The following is a 16,500-nucleotide window of genomic DNA, read 5'->3' as shown; positions in this document are numbered from 1 at the left end:
GACGCCGCTTCCACTCCGCGAATCGCTTCAAGAGAAGCGGGAGATCAGGGTGGCACTCCGCGCGCTCCCACGTGCATTTGTCGTACGGCAGGCCCCACCACTTCACGAGAACCGACGTGTTCTTCACGTCGATGTCAGAGGAGTCGTCGTCCGGGGAGGTCTCGCGCGGCGGCGGCGACGCCGAGTCGTTCGGCGGCGTCGCGTCGTCGCCGTCGCGCGCCGCCGCGTCGGCGTCTTTTTCTTCGCCCCCGCCGCTTCCAGACGCGGGCGCGGCGGCGGCGTCGCGCGCGAGGCACGCGCCCGCGCCGGCTCTCCCGCCGCCGCCGCCGGTGGGGAGGTTCCCATCGCCGCTGCCGCCGCCGCCGCCGCCGCCGCCGCCGCCGCCGCCTCCGCCTCCGCCGCCGCCGCCGCCGCCGCCGCCGCGTCGCGTCGGACGAATCGCGACCACGCGTTGAGGAATCGTCCACCGCTCGTCCATCAGCATCCGCGGCACGCGGCCGTGCTGCAGCAGAAACTCCCCGAGCTCCGCGGGAGCCATCTGATCCAGGAGGTCCTCCTCCGTCCACTCGTTGTGCACGTGCGCGTGGTTGACCCACTTCACGAGGTACTCGAACGATCCGCCGCCGTGGTACTTGGGTCGCGCGCCGACGATGACCTCCACCCGTTTCGTCGTCGCGTCGTGACTCGTCGGACTCGATCGACGATGACCGCCCGCCCGGATTTGATCCACCGCGGGAACCTCGCCGGCGCCGAAATTCCCCTTCGTCGTCGTCGTCGTCCCGGTCGCGCTCGCCCCGAGGAGCTGGATCTTCCCGGAGCCGCTGATCTTCGCGTTCGCCGTCGCGCCGTGGAACCCGGACCCCCCGGAGAGAGACGCGAATCCGGAGACGCCGCCGCCCGCGAGAAAGATGGACCTATGCGTCGCCTTCATCGCGTTCTCCGCGCTGAGCGCGGGGGCGCCGCCGAACGCGCCGTGCGGGTCGCGCGACGACGCGCCTCCGGGCGGGGGCATCATCGGGAGCCCGCTCGAGTTTCTGTGGACGGCGCCGTGGCCGTGGCCGCGGCCGCCGCGCGGTCGCTTCGCCGGGGGCGGCGCCGGCGCGGCAAACTCCGACGCCGCCTTCCCTCCACCCTTGGAACCGGCGCCCCCGGCTCGGGTTCTCCCCGCCTTCGTGGCGTCGCCCGCGTCCTCCGGCGTCCCCGCCACCATCGCGGCTTCGGTCGCTTTCATCGCCGCGGCCGCGGCTTTACTCGACGCGCGCGTCTCTCTCGGTTTCGGTTTCGGTTTCGGCTTGGGCTTGGGCGACGCGGCCCCCCTCGCGCCGCCGCCGCCGCCGCCGCCGCCGCCGCTCTTCTTCGACGCGCCGCTCGTCTTGGACGCGCTCGGTCCGCCGCCGCCGGTCCCCATCGTGGCGTCGTTGGCTTCCTTTGCGCGCGCGGCCGCCAGACTCCCCCGCGCGGACACGGACATCTGCGCGGTGACGGCGGCGTTGGCGTCGTCCGCCTGAGGTCGTCCATCGTACGAAACGACGTCGGGGTGGGGTTCAAAGGCGTCAGAAGCGGAGTTGAAAGGCGGCGCGGGCGGGGATTGAAACCGAGGGACCCTGGACGGATAGATGTGCCGGGAGAGAAAGTCCTTAAGGAACGGCGTTCACCACGCGAACGCGGTCGTACGGGAACCGGCGCGCGGGACGCGCCTGATTCGTCTTTCGCGGAAAGTCGTGAAAATCGAACCGCGGCAGCGACGGCCGCGCGTCCGCGCTCGTCTCGCCGCCGCCGCCGCGCGGCTTCGAGTCGCGGTCCGCGCCGGAGCCGCCGCGCGCGCCGGGGCTCTCGCCCGTGTCCCCGGCGCGCGCGCTCTCCTCTTTGTTCCCCGGTCCGGCCACCTCGGGCGGCGACGACTCGCGCGTCGACAGATCGTGCGCGCCTCCGGGTCGTTCCATACGAGCGAATGTCGGGGTGGAGTTGAAAGGCGTCAGATGGAGTTGAAAGGCGTCGATGGCGGGGATTGAAAGCGGGGAGTGGGCGGAGAGATGAGCCGGCGAAAGTCCTTAAGGATCGGCGTCCACCTCGCGGACGGGGTCGTATGGGAACCAGTGTATAGAACGCGCCTCCGTGCTGCTTCGAGCCGGAGAATCTCGTCGCGCTGTTCTCGCGCTCGCGAGCGTTGCCGTCGCTGTCCTCGCCGCCGGACGCCTGCGCGCGTTGGGGGATCGGGGAGAGATGATGCGTGAGCGTTCGCGCGTCGCGATGCGCGGGCGATGTCGAGGGCGCGGACGACGCGACGCGCGCGCGAAGACGCGGGGGGGGGGGGCGCGGCGCGGCTGAGATTAAACGCTGCATCTTTTTTCCACGACGGCGCGAAAGGACGCGCGCACCTCTCGGTCGCCGCCGGAGCCCCCGCCCTCGCTGCCGCTGCCGCTGCCGCACGGAGCGTCCCTCATGTCTTCGTCCTCGCGCGACATCGAACGCGCGCGCGCGCGGTGCCTTCCGCGCGCGTCGTCGAATGCCCTCGGTCCCCCGCGCCGCGCTTCGTCACCTGCGCGCCGGCGTCTTTTGTGTGCACTTTTCGCGGGGTAGTACAAAATTCGCGAAAGAGATTGCGCGAGCGGAGGGCACGCGGATCGCGCCATCGAGCGTCGCTTGAACCCTAATTTGTGGGTCGAGTGCGACCGAGACGCGTCGCAGGGTATACTATGCGTTCGCATTGCCAAAAAATATTATCCTGATCCTTTGACTCCCTGCTCGGAAAACCTTCCAGACGACGATTGACCGCGGAAAGCGAGATTGGATCGTCCGAGACCAAATCTCGATCGTATGTGTTGACTCAAAAAGCGTGGTTTAAAAGTTTCGCGGTTAGTGACGCGACTTCTAAACCGCGCACTTCGATGAAATCGGCGAAAAAAATTCGGTCACGTGAAATTTGATACCGGCGCTGATCCGATCGGCGCTGATCCGATCGGAACTTTTTTTTTCTCCCGCCCGGGACTTTTTTTCTTCCGGTCGAGCGAAATTAAACCGTCGATTTTTGAGTTAACTTTCTTCCGGATGGTCTCACCGGTTCGTTTCGGTTCGGATTTGGTTTTCGGCGACGGATTCTCTTCCTGGCGCGTCTCCAAAGACTGAACTGACTGTTCCTGAAACTAAAAACTCTAGCTATCTTATATTCACGTCTCGCGCGCGCGTTTTCCACGCGGAAACCTCGCGACGCGCGCGCTCAGCCCCGTGCCGAGGTGATCGAACGCGGCACGCCCGCACCACGCCGTGGCCGCGGCCGCACGGCGCCGCGGCGGCGCGGCGCCGGCGGGATCCTTCCGGAAACAATGGGCTTTCTCGGCTCGCGTCCCGCCCCGCCGCGGGGCTCTTCACATCTGCCTGTGCCTCGATGACGGCTTCTCCGCTCGCGCGTCGCGCCGCGGACGGAGGTCGCCGCGCGCTGGACGCGCCGCGCGGGATGAATACGTTCGCGCGGAGAACGCCGCGAAAGTTTCAAAGTTTCCAGCCTTCCACTCCGGAACGTCGGACGGTCCGAGGCTCGCCCGCGAACGCGCCGGCGCCGGCGCGGCCGGCGCGGCGATTCCCGCCGCCGCCGCCGCCGCCGCCCGTCCGTCCGTCCATCCTTCCTCTTCCTCTACGCCGCCTCGAAGTCGCCCTCGCGCTGGAATATGAACGTCCCCGTCCCGTTCGCCCTCCCCACGAGCGTGTCCTCGTCGACGTAGGATATCAGGTAGGCGCCGACGGGCGCGCCGCCTCCGCCTCCGCCGCGCGCCGCCGACGCGTCGCGCGTCTCGGCGTCGTCGTTTCCCCCCCCCACGGCGCCGTCGCCGTCGCCGTCGCCGTCGCTTCCCCCGCCGCCCCCCATCGAGCTCAGCGCCGAACGCAGCGGAAACTTGAGCTCGAACTCCCGGATCGCGAGCAAGACCTGCCGATTCAGCGACCCGCGCGGCAGCAGCGCGGGCGCGAGCGCCGCCTCCACCGCGTCCGATATCCGCACTTCGCTCACCTTGGCCTCGTTGAAGACCAGGCTCGGGGTCGTTCCATACGAAGCGATGTCGGGGTGGAGTTCATAGGCGTCAGATGAAGTTGTGAGGCGTCGAGGGTGGTGATCGAAAGCGAGGGACCCTGGGCGGAGAGAAACGATGGCAAAAGTCCTTAAGGATCGGCGTTCACCACGCCGACGCGGTCGTACGGGGACCAACCAGTGTAAAATAGAACGCACCTCAGCGTGCGATCGCCGACGACGCGGTAGTCCGCGTCCACCTTCAGCGAGACCCCCCCCGGTTTGCCTCGCGTCGCGGGCGCGAGCAGGAACGGAACGCTCAGCCGGATCTCGTTCTGGATCTTCCCGGCGTCGTCGAAGCTCTGGAAGACGTCGCCGACGTCGACGACGCCGACGTCTCTCCCCAGTCGAATCACCGACAGGACGTCGCTCGCGGTCGTGTACAGCAGCCGCCATCGTCCCGCGAGGACGGCGCGGTCCAGCGGCGTCCCCGCGGCGAACGCCTCGAGCGCCACCTGCGCTTCCTCCACGGCCGCGCGGTCGGACGTGGACGCGAGCGCGCCGCGGTAGGTGCCCTCCGTGGCGTATCGCAGCGCGCGCTTCGCGGCGTCGCGACGCGTCGTCGTCGTCGTCGTCGTCGTCGCGTCGGTCGCGAGATCTGGGGACGGCGCGGCCGCGCGCGCGACGGCGCGACGCCGCGCCGCCGCGCGTCGCGAGGAGGAGGACGCCGGCGCGGCGGCGCGCGGCGCGAGCGCGGGCGCGCGGGAGAGAGAGGGCGCGGCGGCGGGGAGCGACGCCATCGTGTCGGCGCGCGCGGGGCGTCGTCGCTCGGCGCGTCCGACGTGTGACGTCGACGACGAGCGAGACGCGCGGACGAGTCCGTCCAAGCAAAAATGTTCATCGGTCCGTTGAAAGGGCCGCGATCAAATATTGAAACCGAGCGGTGGGTGAAAAGCCACGAGCGCGCGTCACAACTTCCCACGCACCCCATGGGCGCGTTCAAGGAGCCGCGCCCGCCGCCGAACGCCCTCAAGTCGACGCCGATCTTCCTCGCGCTGACCGGCGCGCTCGCGTACATCTCGTACTCGGTGTACGCCTCGAGCGCGGCGCTGCCGGCGGCGGACGCGCGCTCTTCTCAGGTCCCGTTCTGGAAGCGCAGCGTGAAGCCGTCCGCGTGGGGGGGCGGGCGCGATTGAAGAAGAGAGTACAGCTGGCACCATCGGATCGCGTCGAAGACTCGACGATGGACCGGGAGGAGGAGGAGGAGACGCTCGCGGCGAGGAGGAAGAAGCTGAAGCGAAAGCGCGCGGACGCGCAGCGCGCGGACGCGCGCGCGATGACGAGAGCGGGCCTGAGCTTCGCGGAGCAGTCCACGCGCGCCCTCCCGAGAGACGTCCTGCTGCGCATCTTCGCGATGGCGACGGAGCTCCCCGCGGACGTCGCGGACGACGCGCGACGGTCCACTCATCGAACCGGCGCGATCCCGCTCGTCCCCAAGCTCGCGAGCACGTGCCGCGCGTTCCGCGACGTCCTGCGCGAGCGGCCCGAAAGCGTGTGGCGAGTCGTGGACCTGTCCTACGGGTGGTGTCGGCCGAGCGACGCCGTCATCCGCCGGCTCTGCGCGTCCGGTCAGGCGCGTCCCATCTCGCGCCAGACTGCTCCCCGTGCGACCCTTTCCACGCGGTGAACTTCGTTCCTCGCTCGAGGACTTTCTCTCGCGGCGTGGCGTTCGTTTCTCTCCGCGCGCCGCGACGCCTTTCGACTCCACGACTGACGCCTTAAATAAACTCACTCCAGTGGGCGAAGGTGCACACGCTCAACCTGAGCGGGTGCGCGACGCTGACGGACAAGACGTACGCCGCGCTCGCGAAGCACTGCCCGGAGCTGAAACATCTGGACGCGAGCGGGATGGGAGACAAGGTGACCGCGGGCGCGCTCGCGTCCATCGCGGGAAGGCTCGAGTCCGCGTCGTTGGATCATCTGAGCCTCTCCCCCGCGCGCGGCGGCGTCCGCGGCGCGACGACGTACGTCGCGTCCGCGCTGACGGGTCGACTGAAACGGCTGAGCATCGCGGCATTACCGTGGCTCGGGAACGACGTCCTCCCCGCGGTCGCGGCCGCGTGCGCGTCGCTCACGTCGTTGAACGTGAGCGAGAGCGCGAAGCACGATTCCGTCGCGAAATTCCCGTGGCTGGCGCTGATGACGGGGTGCCCTCTGATCGAGTCGCTGAGGCGCGTCCCGTCTCACGCCGGTCCCCATACGATTCCGTTCGCGCGGTCGACGCCGATCCTTAAGAAGGACTTTCGCCGTTGGCGTCTCTCTCCGTCCACCCCACGCTCACAATCCCCGCCCGCGACGCCTTTCGACTCCACCCCTGACGCCTTTGAACTCCGCCCCGACGTCCCCCGTCTTCTGCTCGCATCAGCGCCACCAACTTCGGGCCGACCACCGGGTGGACGCCGTGGCCCGCGATGGGCGCGGCGAACGACCCGTTCGCGTTCGTCGAGCGCGGCGGGGACGGACCGGACGAAGAGGACGCGCTGCCCGGGTGGCGGCGGCTCCGAGCACTCGCGATCGGCGTCGGCGCGACGCGCGCGGGTAACGGCTACGCGTGGGGCGTTTCTTCCGTCTCGGACGGCGTGCTGCTTCGTCTTTTGTGGCACGCGGAGGCGCTCGAAGACCTGGACGTGACCGGGTGCTGGAACGCGTCGTTGCACGGGTTCGAGCGCGCGCTTTATCGATGGTGGCCGCCGCTGCGATCGCTGCGCGCCGCGCGAACGAAGCTCGCGTCGGACGAGGCGATAGAAAACGTCCTGTGCGTGGAACGCGTGTCACGGTTCGCTGACACCAACAAAAAATTCCCCGTCTTTCGTCGTTTGTCCTCCACGTTGGAGACCCTGGAGCTCGGATCGCCGCTCTCGCACGCGAAACGCGTCACCGACGACGGCCTCAGAAACCTGCAGAAGTTCGACACACTCAGGGAGCTGGGCCTCGCCGGCGCGGACGTCACCGACGCGGGCGTGCGGCGACTGTTGGAGGGCGGCCCCCCCAACAGACCGGTCGGCGGGACGCTGCGAGCGATCGACGTGAGCGCGTGCCGGGGACTGAGTCGCGCGGTGAGGAGCGCGGCGACCGCGAGCGGCGCGCGCCCGCTGGAGATTCTCGCGGCGATTCGACGCGGGGAGAAGGAGAAGGAGAAGGAAAAGGAAGGGGGGGTATAGCTTAGCGGCGTTCGGTGGGCTGGCGATTGAGAACAGAATAAGGTTAATCGCCGACCAGACGGCCCACTGCACCAGAGAAAAAAAACCAAACGCGCCCGAGCACTGCATCTGCGTCGGATCGTCGTCGTCGTCGCGCGGGGCGTCATCGCGACGCGCGCGCCGCGCCACCGTCGTCAACATTCGACGCCGGTGCTCCCGCGTCGCCATGCGCGCCGTAGCCGCAGCGTCGCGCGCGCCGCCGCCGCCGCCGCCGCCGCCCCCGCTCGCCGCGCGACTCGCGACGTGCGCCCGCGCGTCCACGTCCGCGTCAAACGCGATGAGGGCTTCGCCGCCGGAAGCGCGTCGGCGGCAAGGATGTCGTCGCGGTCCGTCCCCGCGCCGCGGGTTCGCCGCGTCCTCCTCCTCCTCCTCCTCCTCCTCCTCCACCGGCGGCGGCGACCGCGACGCGCGCCAACGCCAACGCCTCGGCCTCGGCGTCGGCTCCGCGCCGCCGTCGCCGTCGTCCGCGCCTCCTCGCGTCGACGCCGACACCCTCGTACTCGGCATCGAGACGTCGTGCGACGACACCGGCGCCGCGGTCGTCACCGGCGACGGCCGCGTCCTCGGCGAGGCGCTCGCGTCGCAGGTGGAGATCCACGAGCGGTGGGGCGGCGTCGTCCCGAACCTCGCGCGGGACGCGCACGAGCGCGCGATCGACGCGGTCGTCGCGGAGGCGCTGCGTCGCGCGGGAATCGACGATCCGTCGCGCCTCTCCGCGGTGGCCGTGACCGTGGGGCCCGGGCTCACGATGTGCCTTCGCGTCGGCGTCGTCGCCGCGCAGGAGCTGAGCGCGAAGCACGCGCTTCCGATCGTGCCGGTGCATCACATGGAAGCGCACGCGCTCGTCGCGCGGCTCGCGGCGGGGACGACGCGATGCCGGTTTCCGTTCCTCGCGCTGCTCGTCAGCGGCGGGCACAATCAGGCGCGTTCTATATTGTCCACACTGGTCCCCATACGACCGCGTTCGCGCGGTGAGACGCCGTTTCTTAAGGACTTTTGTTCCCGGCGCATCTCTCCGCCCAGGGTCCCTCGCTTTCAATCCCCGACACACCTGGGCGACGCCATTCAACTCCACCCCTGACGCCTTTAAACCCCGCCCCGATATCATCGCTTCGAACGATGGAACGCGCCTCATCAGCTGATCCTCGCGCGCGGGATCGGGAACTACGTCATCCTCGGCAGCACGCTCGACGACGCGCTCGGGGAGGCGTACGATAAGACCGCGCGACTGTTGGGGTTAAACGTCGGCGGCGGCGGCGGCCCCGCGCTCGAGGCGCTCGCGCGCGAGGGCGACGACGCGTCGTACAAGTTTCCCGTGCCGCTGCGGCGACGGAAGGATTGCGACTTTTCGTACGCGGGTCTGAAGACCGCGGTGCGGTTGGCGATCGAGAGGGACCTCGGGGTCGGCGGCGTCGGCGCGGACGACGGCGCGTTCACGAAAGTGTACTCGCGCGGCGGCGATTCGGAAGAGGAGGAGGACGAGGAGGAGGTTGATTCAGATGAGGATTCAAATTCTTCCGCGACGACGACGACGACGCGGAGGCGTCTCCCTTCTCCCGAGGAGGAGGACGCCGCGACGCGGCGAACGCGCGCGAACATCGCGGCGTCCTTCCAGCGCGTCGCCGTGACACACCTCACCGAGCGCACGTCGCGCGCGGTCGAGTGGGCGAACGACCTCCTGGACGACGGCGAGACGCTGAGCTGCGTCGTCGTCGCCGGCGGCGTCGCGTCCAACGCCGTCGTCCGCGAGCGCCTCTCCGAGGTGGCCTCGCGGTGCGCCCTTCCGCTCGTGACGCCGCCGCCGAGGTGGTGCGTGGACAACGGCGTGATGGTCGCGTGGGCCGGGGTGGAGAGGCTCGCGTTGGGGTTGTCGGAGGCGCCGTGCACGGAGGCGCAGGTGGCGGCTTCGCCGAGCAGCGCGAATCGAAGAGACGTGCCGACGTTTCCGCGGTGGCCTCTCGGGGAGCGCGACGATCGCGCGACGGGGCACGTGAAGAGCGCGAAGACCGCGCGCATCGCGGCGCCGTTGACGGGTGCGGGGGGGGATGGGAGCGCGCGATTTCCGGGCGTCGTCGCCCCGGGGGTAGTCGAAGCGTAGGCGGTTCGATTCCAACTCATTCATCATGTGCGCGTCTTCTCTCGCTTCTTTTCCGAAACCCGGCTGGACCGACGCTCGCGCGATCAACGCCGAGGCTCGTGCCGTTTGGGGTTCGGGGTTCGGTCGTCCGATCGGGAAAATAAAAGCAGGTTATGGGGTACCGATGGCCGTTGACTCGAAAACGAAGGGTTAAATCGACCGCGCTCGGGGTTTAGGGTGAAATGTCTATGAAGTGTCCGTTCAAGTCCACCGACCGACACGCGCATACGACGGGCTGTCGCAACAGCTATTTTTGTTTTCGCGCGACGCCGGGGACGCGCATTCGTCGACGCGCGAGCGGCACGCACGGCATCACACCGCGCGTAACCCTCTCAGGAACGTCGATACATTCGCGTTCGTCAGCGCGCTCGTCGTTCGCGAGCACCTCACGACCGTCGCGCGCGCGCGCGGGTCTCGGTTCCGTCCGAGCGCGATGGGCGCACCCGCGAAAGCCAACGGGAATTCCGCGCCCGCGCCCGCGCGCGGCGCCGGCCGCGTCTGCGCGGGCGCGATCGAGGAGGACCCGTCGACGCTCATCCCGTGCCCGGTGATCACGTCGCACCCGAACGGGTTCATCGAGCGCGTCGAGCCGAACCGAGAGACGCACGAAGTCCGGTGCGTCGCGCCCCGCGCGCGAATCTCGCTCGGCTCGCGGGGAAAAACTCGGGACGAAATCCCGCGCGCGCCACCTCCGCCGTCCCCGACCGTCCCCGCGTCGCGTCGCGCGCCTCTCCTCCCCCGCGCTCCCCGCTCTGACCTCCGCGACTCTTTCATCGACGCAGCGCGTACAAGCTCGGGAAGAAAAAGCGGTCGTACAACCAGGTCGAGCTCACGTTCGATCGCGCGACCGCGGGGTCCGCGCGAAACGACGACGAGGGCGACGACGACGACGAGGTCCTGAACATCTACGAGGCCACCGAGCGCGGCTTCAGCATCGACGTCCCCAAAGACATGCGCGACAGCGCGCTGGAGTACGAACTCAAGCTGTACAACGGCGCGAGCGTTCGCGCGCTGATATACCTCGTCTACGCGGAGCCGCTCGGGAAGACCGGCGGGAGGTCGACGAGCGCGAAGTCCGGGACGATGGGATTCAACGCGAGCAACGGCAAGGTTGTCGATCGAGAAGGGTACGCGTGGTTGCCCGTGACGAGAGGACGATGCGCGAAGGAGTGCACCGGGCCCATCCTGAGCGCGATTCAGCGGTTCGGGAAGCAAGGCCGGACGCAGAAGGGCGCCGCCGCCGCGGACGCGGACAAGAAGCGCGGCGCGGCGCCCGGCGCGGCGGCTCCGGGCGGCGAGGACAAGTGGAAGGACGCGAGGAACTTGTTCGTCTCCATCGACGAGGCGTCCAACCACGTCTGCGCGTTCGGACCGAACAAGTGCAAGGTGTTCAGGTGCGCGCGCGCGCTCGACGGCGCGGTTTTCTCGCGCTTCGCTCGCTCGCGTCGCGTTTGGGACGACGCGCGGCGCGGGGGGGCGCGCGATCGCGCGCGGACCCCATCCAACGGTCCTCTTTTTTTTTCTTCCGCGCGCGCGCGTCAGGGTGGTCGTTCGGACCGTCTTCTGAGTCTTCTGCGTTTTCTGACGGACCGGACGCCCTGTCGCCCCTTCCCTCCTCGCTCGCCGCAGGCTTCTGTTCGGCATCTTCGCCGAGGACGGCGTCGAGTTCCTCGGCAGCGGCGTCTCCGGCCCCATCCGCGTCCTCGCCAACAATGACGTCCCGAAGGGCGCCGCGTGCCTCCGCATCCGATGCGCGCTTCGCGACGAGTGGCGAGGCTGGTCCAAGCCCGTCGCGTTCGACCGCGACGAGAACCCGCTCCCGCCGTCGACGGACGCGACCGACCGACGCGCGTCCACCGCCGCCGGGCACCCGTCGACCGCGGGGAAGCGGAAAGCCCTCGGCGGCGGCGGCATGGGCGGCGGCAGCCGCTCGCCGAAGCGCGCGAACCACGGCCACCACGGCGCCGCGGAGCAGCGCCGCGCCTCCAAGGCGGCGGCGGCCGCCGCCGCCGCCGCCGCCGCGCACGCGGCGACGTACGGCGGGCCCGGTAACGCCTCCATGGCGAGCGTTTTTGATCATCATCAGCACGCGTTCGGCCACGGCATGGACCTCTCCGGCCTCGACGGCTTCGCGCCCACGTCCGCCGCCGTCGGACCGGCGAACCTCGACGGCTCCCCGGAGGGACTCGCGCGCGGCTTCGCCGACGTCTTCACCACGCCGCATCACCCCGGCGGCGCGGGAGGATTCAACCACGGCGACCTCCCCGCTCATCTGGACGCGGTCGTGCGCGCGGCGGCCGCCGCCGCCGCGGCGAACTCCACGGAGCTCCCGCCCGTGTGCACGCCCTCCGAGAAGCTCGGCGCGGGGATCGGCGCGGGGATCGGCGTCGGCGGCGGCGTCGGCGGCGTCGACGCGTTGGTCGCGCCGCCGACGACTGGGGGCGCGGGTCCCCGGTTCACCCCGGCGCACATGGCGAACGTGCTCAACTCCGCGGGCGGGGCGTGCTCGCTCGGAAGCCTCGGCAGCCTCGGCAGCCTCGGGTCCGCGTTCAAGCAGTCGCCGATGTCCGTCGCGAAAAACGGCGGGAAGGCGAGGGCGAAGGGGAGGACCAAGAGCGTCGTCGCGGCGGCGGCGGCGGAGGACGGTCGGCGGCGCGCGCGCGCGGTGGCCGCCGCCGCCGCCGCCGCCGCGATCGGCGCGGCCGTCGACGCGCAGACCGCAACGGATTCCGCCGCGAAAGACGAAGAGGCAGCAGAGGCTGACGACGCGGAGGCTGATGACGCGATGGTGGCGACGTCGCCGGAACCCAAGGCGGCGCCCGCGACGGCGTCCAAGCCCGGCACCGCCAAAAACGGCGCCGCGCTGTCGCCGCACAGCTGGCTCCTCTCCGTGCTCGGCTCGGGCACGCGCGACGGCGCCGCCGCGATGCAAGCCGCGGTCGTCCAAGCTGCGCTCACGATGCAGGCGAACGTCGGCGACGGCGGGCTCGGCGAGGGCGGCGCGACCGCGCCGACGCCGTTCGGCGCGACCGCGGAGCTCACCGGGGGGCCCAACACGGTGATTGGCGCGCGCGGCGATATCGCCGCGGGGCTTCGATCCGCGGCGCGGCCGTCCACCGCCGCCGCCGACGCCGCGGCGATGCCCCCGCCCGCGATGACCGTCCGCACGGGCGGCGCTACTAACCTCGGTAACGCTACTACCGGAACACACTCGAGCCTGAGCGGCCTGTCGCTCGCGCACACCGTCGGCGGGGGGCTCGCCGACGTCGCCGGCGCGGCGGCGACGTCGTCGGCGGCGGGGATGCATCAGGGGCCTCAGGGCGGTCACGACGACGGGTTCGGCGCCGCGTTCGGTGGAGGACGCGGCGCGCTGCCGTCGCCGAACGGGCTCGCGCCGACGCGGTTGCTGTTTTCGCCGCTCGGCGCGAGGAGCGGCGCGGGAGGAGGCGGGGGGTACGACTCGGACGACGAAAACGCGGGAGCCGGGCGCCGCGGCTCGGACGTCGGCGTCGGCGCGGGGGGGAAAAAATCGAAAAAGGCGAAGCGAAGCGCGGCGAACGAGACCGAGGCGCCGTGGATGTCCCCGAACAAGCATCAATCCGTGGCGCTGCGCGCGGTTAACAACGCCAACGCGATGACCGTTTCTATCATGCCCATCGATGGTGGAAACGCGCCCGCCGCCGCCAAGACGGAGACGGGGCCGGCGTACGTCCGGAAAGACCACTCGCTCGCGTCCATCACCGATCGCATCGTCGCCGAGTTTGACGAGCGCAACGCGAACGCGAACGCGTCGGGCAACCCCCCGACCCGCGGCGGCGGAAGCACCGCGCAGTGGGCCGGGAACGTCCCCGTCGACGCGCTCGCGGAGCGCCTCGGCGTGAAGCGAAGACGCCTGTACGACGTGATGAACGTCCTCGAAGCCATCGGCGTCACCGAACGCATCTCCAAGGGCGCGTGCAAGTGGCACGGCGCGACGCGCGTCGAGAACGCGCTGCGCGCGCTCCTCGACGACGCGCCCGCGGTCGTCGCCGCCGCGGAGAGGGAGGGCAAGAACCCGGACGCGGCGGGCGGCGACGCGAGCTCGCTCAAGTCTCTCGCGGTGCGGCTGATGCAACACGTCGGATTTCACACCGGCGGGTGCGACGACGACGCGGCGACGACGAGGGGCTCGGTCGCGTTCGACGCGTGCGCGGCGGCGATGCGGCTCGGCGGCGTCCCCGCCGCGGACGCGCCGGGCGCGAACGGCACCGGCGCGCTCGCGGGCGCGGCGCGGAGGCTGCACGACGTCGCGAGCATCCTCATTCGCGTCGGCGTGTTGGATTTCGTCGAGCCCGAGGGTGGAGGTAAGGGGCGCGGCGAGCTTCGATGGCTCGGCGCGGGCGCGGTGACGGAGCGCCTCGCGCTCGGCGCGGACGGCGCGCTTCCCGCGGAGAAGGCGTCCGGGTACGGCGTCGGCGCGCAGCAGCAGGCGGCGGCGGCGGCGGCGGCGGCGGCGGCGCCGCCGAGGATGATGGGTCCGCCCGCCGACGGCGGCGCGTCGTTTTTCAACGCGGGTAACAACGCGTTCGGCGCCAAGCAAGCGTCGACTCGGCTGTCGAACTTCTTCGGCCGCGCGGGCGCCGCGCCCGCGAATAATGGCGGTAACGGAAAGAAGGGTAACGGCAAGGGCGCGAGCGTTAAGTTCGAGGACCGCAGCACGCTGTTCTCGCCCCCGATGCTCGGCGGCAACGGCGGCGTCGTCGGCGGCTTCAACGCGAACGGCGCGGCGGCGGCGGCGGCGGCGCTTCTCAAATCCCCCGAGTGGCTCCAGCAGTTATCCGTCGCCACCGCGGGGGTGGCGCCCGCGCCCGGCGGGGTTGGCGCCTCCGCGAACACGCCGCAGCTCGCGAACAACTCCGGACTCGCGTCGTGGACGTCCCCGGCGTTCGTCGGCCCGTTGCAGGCGCTCTACGCGTGGTACAGCGGCGCGGCGGGGACCAAGACCAACGGCGACGGCGGCGAAAACGGCGCGACGAACGCTCGCCGGGGTCTCGGTCGGCGCGAATCCGGCGTCTCCGAGGACGGCTCCCTGGGACCCACCCCGATGAGCGGGCTGTCCGGGCTGTCTGGGCTCACCGCGAGTCTGTTCGGGGCTGGCGGCGGCGGATCCCCCGCGGAGGTGGAGGCGATGATGCGCGGGGAGGCGATTCAGGCGGCGGCGGCGGCGGCGGTGCAAGCCGCCGCCGCGGGGGTGCAGCCGCGCGGGTACGAGGCGGCGAAGGCGAGGGCGGGGGCGGGGTTCGGTCCCGCCGTGGACGCGGTGGAGTCCGCGCTGAACTGTTGAGGGAGGGTTTGTAAAGGTTAGAATTAGCAGCAGAGAGACGCGACGAACGCGGGGAGACGGGTGACGGGTGGTTTTGATTCTCTTCTTTTCTTTTAACGCGACGACTACGTTGAGTACGAGCGATGACCGAATTCGCCCCGGCGCCCGCTCTGTTACTTTGCCCGTAAGTATTAAAATGCATCATATACAACATCCCAACAACACTCGCTTCCTGCTTCGCTCGGTGAGCTATAGTGAACTAAAAAAATCCTCCTATATAAAACTCCTGAGGGAGTCGTCTCCGCGTGAACCCTCCTCCTCGCTTTTTTTTTCCTCGCCTCGCCTCGCCTCGAATCGAATCGATCGGTCTATCGATCGACCGATCGACCGATCACCGATCGTTTAGCGGCCGTCCACGTTCGCGATGTTGACGCGAAGCACGCGCCCGTCGACGTCCTGCCCGTTGAGGCCGTTCACCACCTTCTCCGCTTGCTCCGCGCTGGACATCGTGACGAACCCGAACCCGCGCGAGCGTCCCGTCTCGCGGTCGGTGATTAGTCGCGAATCCGCGACTTCGCCGTACTCGCCGCAGAGGTCTTGGAGGTCGAGGTGGTCCATGCCCCAGGAGAGGTTACCGAAGTACACCTTCCTCGCGTCGAAGTCGTAGTTGCGCTCGCGCGGGGCGCGCTCGCCGCGCTCGCCGTCGTACTCGCGGCGCGAGCTGCGCGCTTCGGAGATGTTCACGCGAATGGGGCGGCCGTCGACGTCCTGTGAGAGAATGAACGAATCGGAGGGGAGAATCGGCGATCGGGTCAGCGACGAACGAGGTCGAGGGCGCGAGGCGGCGCGCCTCCCCAGCGCGATCGCGCGCGATGAACGATCGGATCGCGCGGCGGGGGACGCGACGAGGACCCCGCGCGCGCGACGCGATCGACGATCGCGCCGACTGGGAGGGCGGGGGTTCGATCCGCGACGAGGGACGCGAAAAAGATCTCGGGGGCGGATCGACCGCCGCCACGCACCGCGCCGTCGAGCTCCGCGATGGCCTTCTCCGCGATCTCCTGGGACGGCACCTCCACGAACCCGAAGCCGCGGCTGCGGCCGGTGTTCATGTCCGATATGACCGCGATCCCGGAAGCGTCGTACTCCGCGAAGACGTCCGTGAGCATCGAGTCGTCCACGCCCCACGACAGGTTACCGACGTAGAGCTTCACGGGCCCGGCCGCGGGCGGCGCGGCGGCGTCGACGCCGCCGTCCGCGTCGTCCGCGTCCTCCTCCGCCGTCGCGGCCTCGTCCTCCTCGGACGCTTGCGCGGAGAAGAATCGAGGGCGAGCGCGCATCGAGTGGGACGGCGCGGCGATGGCGGCGAACCCGCGCGCGCGGAGCGCGTCGCGCGCGATGCACGGCGCCGCGCGCGCGACGGCGAAGTTCGCGCGAGCGACCACACCGCGCGCGGTGCGCGAGGAGACCGTCGTGGCGGGTTTAACGAGAGCGCGCGCGGAGGAGAGGGCAAAAGCGACCATTTTTCTACTCATGAAGTAGATGCGCGGGATCGTCCGAAGACGTGGCGGGCGGCGGCGAGTGAGCGCGCGTCGCAGTGGCGCGATCGCCGGCGGCCGGCGGCGACGCGGTGAATTCGTCGACGGAGTCTCGCGGGGAATTTTCCGAAACGGCGTACCTTGATGTGATGAGATGCGTTCACAAACGTTTTTCACCCGTCCCTCGGTTTCAACATTTGATCGCATTCCCTTTCAACTGACCGATGAATGAACATTGAGCGTCTATTATCTATTTCGACGCG

At 69.9% G+C, this 16,500-nt stretch overlaps 8 protein-coding genes across 8 annotated transcripts in view; 4 read left to right on the top strand and 4 right to left on the bottom strand.

Moving 5' to 3' along the window:
- The window catches only part of MICPUCDRAFT_48508 (uncharacterized protein), a gene marked incomplete at both ends in the record, with an annotated part of 4,579 nt that extends 3,369 nt beyond the window's left edge, over positions 1-1,210 (bottom strand). Inside the window, one exon of the mRNA XM_003062262.1 lies at positions 72-1,210. Within this exon, the coding sequence (XP_003062308.1) occupies positions 72-1,210 (1,139 nt within the window). The remainder of the gene's footprint in view (positions 1-71) is intronic.
- Positions 1,211-1,637: 427 nt separating this feature from the next.
- On the bottom strand, positions 1,638-1,943 carry MICPUCDRAFT_52011 (uncharacterized protein; the record flags this gene model as incomplete). The annotated part of the gene is made up of 1 exon (XM_003062261.1): positions 1,638-1,943. One exon carries the CDS (start codon positions 1,941-1,943, stop codon positions 1,638-1,640), a length of 306 nt encoding a protein of 101 aa, XP_003062307.1.
- A 1,688-nt stretch (positions 1,944-3,631) lies between these two features.
- Positions 3,632-4,800, bottom strand: MICPUCDRAFT_52010 (uncharacterized protein; the record flags this gene model as incomplete). The annotated part of the gene is made up of 2 exons (XM_003062260.1): positions 3,632-4,025; positions 4,220-4,800. 2 exons carry the CDS (start codon positions 4,798-4,800, stop codon positions 3,632-3,634), a joined length of 975 nt encoding a protein of 324 aa, XP_003062306.1.
- Positions 4,801-4,998: 198 nt separating this feature from the next.
- On the top strand, positions 4,999-6,112 carry MICPUCDRAFT_48506 (uncharacterized protein; the record flags this gene model as incomplete). Its single annotated transcript, XM_003062490.1, has 2 exons — positions 4,999-5,633; positions 5,798-6,112. Coding segments are annotated over exons 1-2 (705 nt in total), but the record flags the coding sequence as incomplete, so codon positions are not given.
- A 359-nt stretch (positions 6,113-6,471) lies between these two features.
- On the top strand, positions 6,472-7,221 carry MICPUCDRAFT_42097 (uncharacterized protein; the record flags this gene model as incomplete). Its single annotated transcript, XM_003062489.1, has 1 exon — positions 6,472-7,221. The coding sequence occupies one exon, from the start codon at positions 6,472-6,474 to the stop codon at positions 7,219-7,221; it is 750 nt and encodes a 249-aa protein (XP_003062535.1).
- A 496-nt stretch (positions 7,222-7,717) lies between these two features.
- Positions 7,718-9,292, top strand: MICPUCDRAFT_2716 (uncharacterized protein; the record flags this gene model as incomplete). Its single annotated transcript, XM_003062488.1, has 3 exons — positions 7,718-8,206; positions 8,399-8,671; positions 8,822-9,292. Coding segments are annotated over 3 exons (1,233 nt in total), but the record flags the coding sequence as incomplete, so codon positions are not given.
- A 538-nt stretch (positions 9,293-9,830) lies between these two features.
- Positions 9,831-14,836, top strand: MICPUCDRAFT_48504 (uncharacterized protein; the record flags this gene model as incomplete). The annotated part of the gene is made up of 3 exons (XM_003062487.1): positions 9,831-10,012; positions 10,180-10,791; positions 11,027-14,836. The coding sequence occupies 3 exons, from the start codon at positions 9,831-9,833 to the stop codon at positions 14,718-14,720; spliced, it is 4,488 nt and encodes a 1,495-aa protein (XP_003062533.1). The 3' UTR covers positions 14,721-14,836.
- A 265-nt stretch (positions 14,837-15,101) lies between these two features.
- On the bottom strand, positions 15,102-16,039 carry MICPUCDRAFT_42094 (uncharacterized protein; the record flags this gene model as incomplete). The annotated part of the gene is made up of 2 exons (XM_003062259.1): positions 15,102-15,467; positions 15,722-16,039. 2 exons carry the CDS (start codon positions 16,037-16,039, stop codon positions 15,102-15,104), a joined length of 684 nt encoding a protein of 227 aa, XP_003062305.1.
- Positions 16,040-16,500: the final 461 nt, after the last annotated feature.

This window comes from Micromonas pusilla, assembly GCF_000151265.4.
Source record: "Micromonas pusilla CCMP1545 genomic scaffold MICPUCscaffold_12, whole genome shotgun sequence".
NCBI lineage: Eukaryota > Viridiplantae > Chlorophyta > Mamiellophyceae > Mamiellales > Mamiellaceae > Micromonas > Micromonas pusilla.
This window is presented reverse-complemented; position numbering and strand designations above follow the sequence as displayed.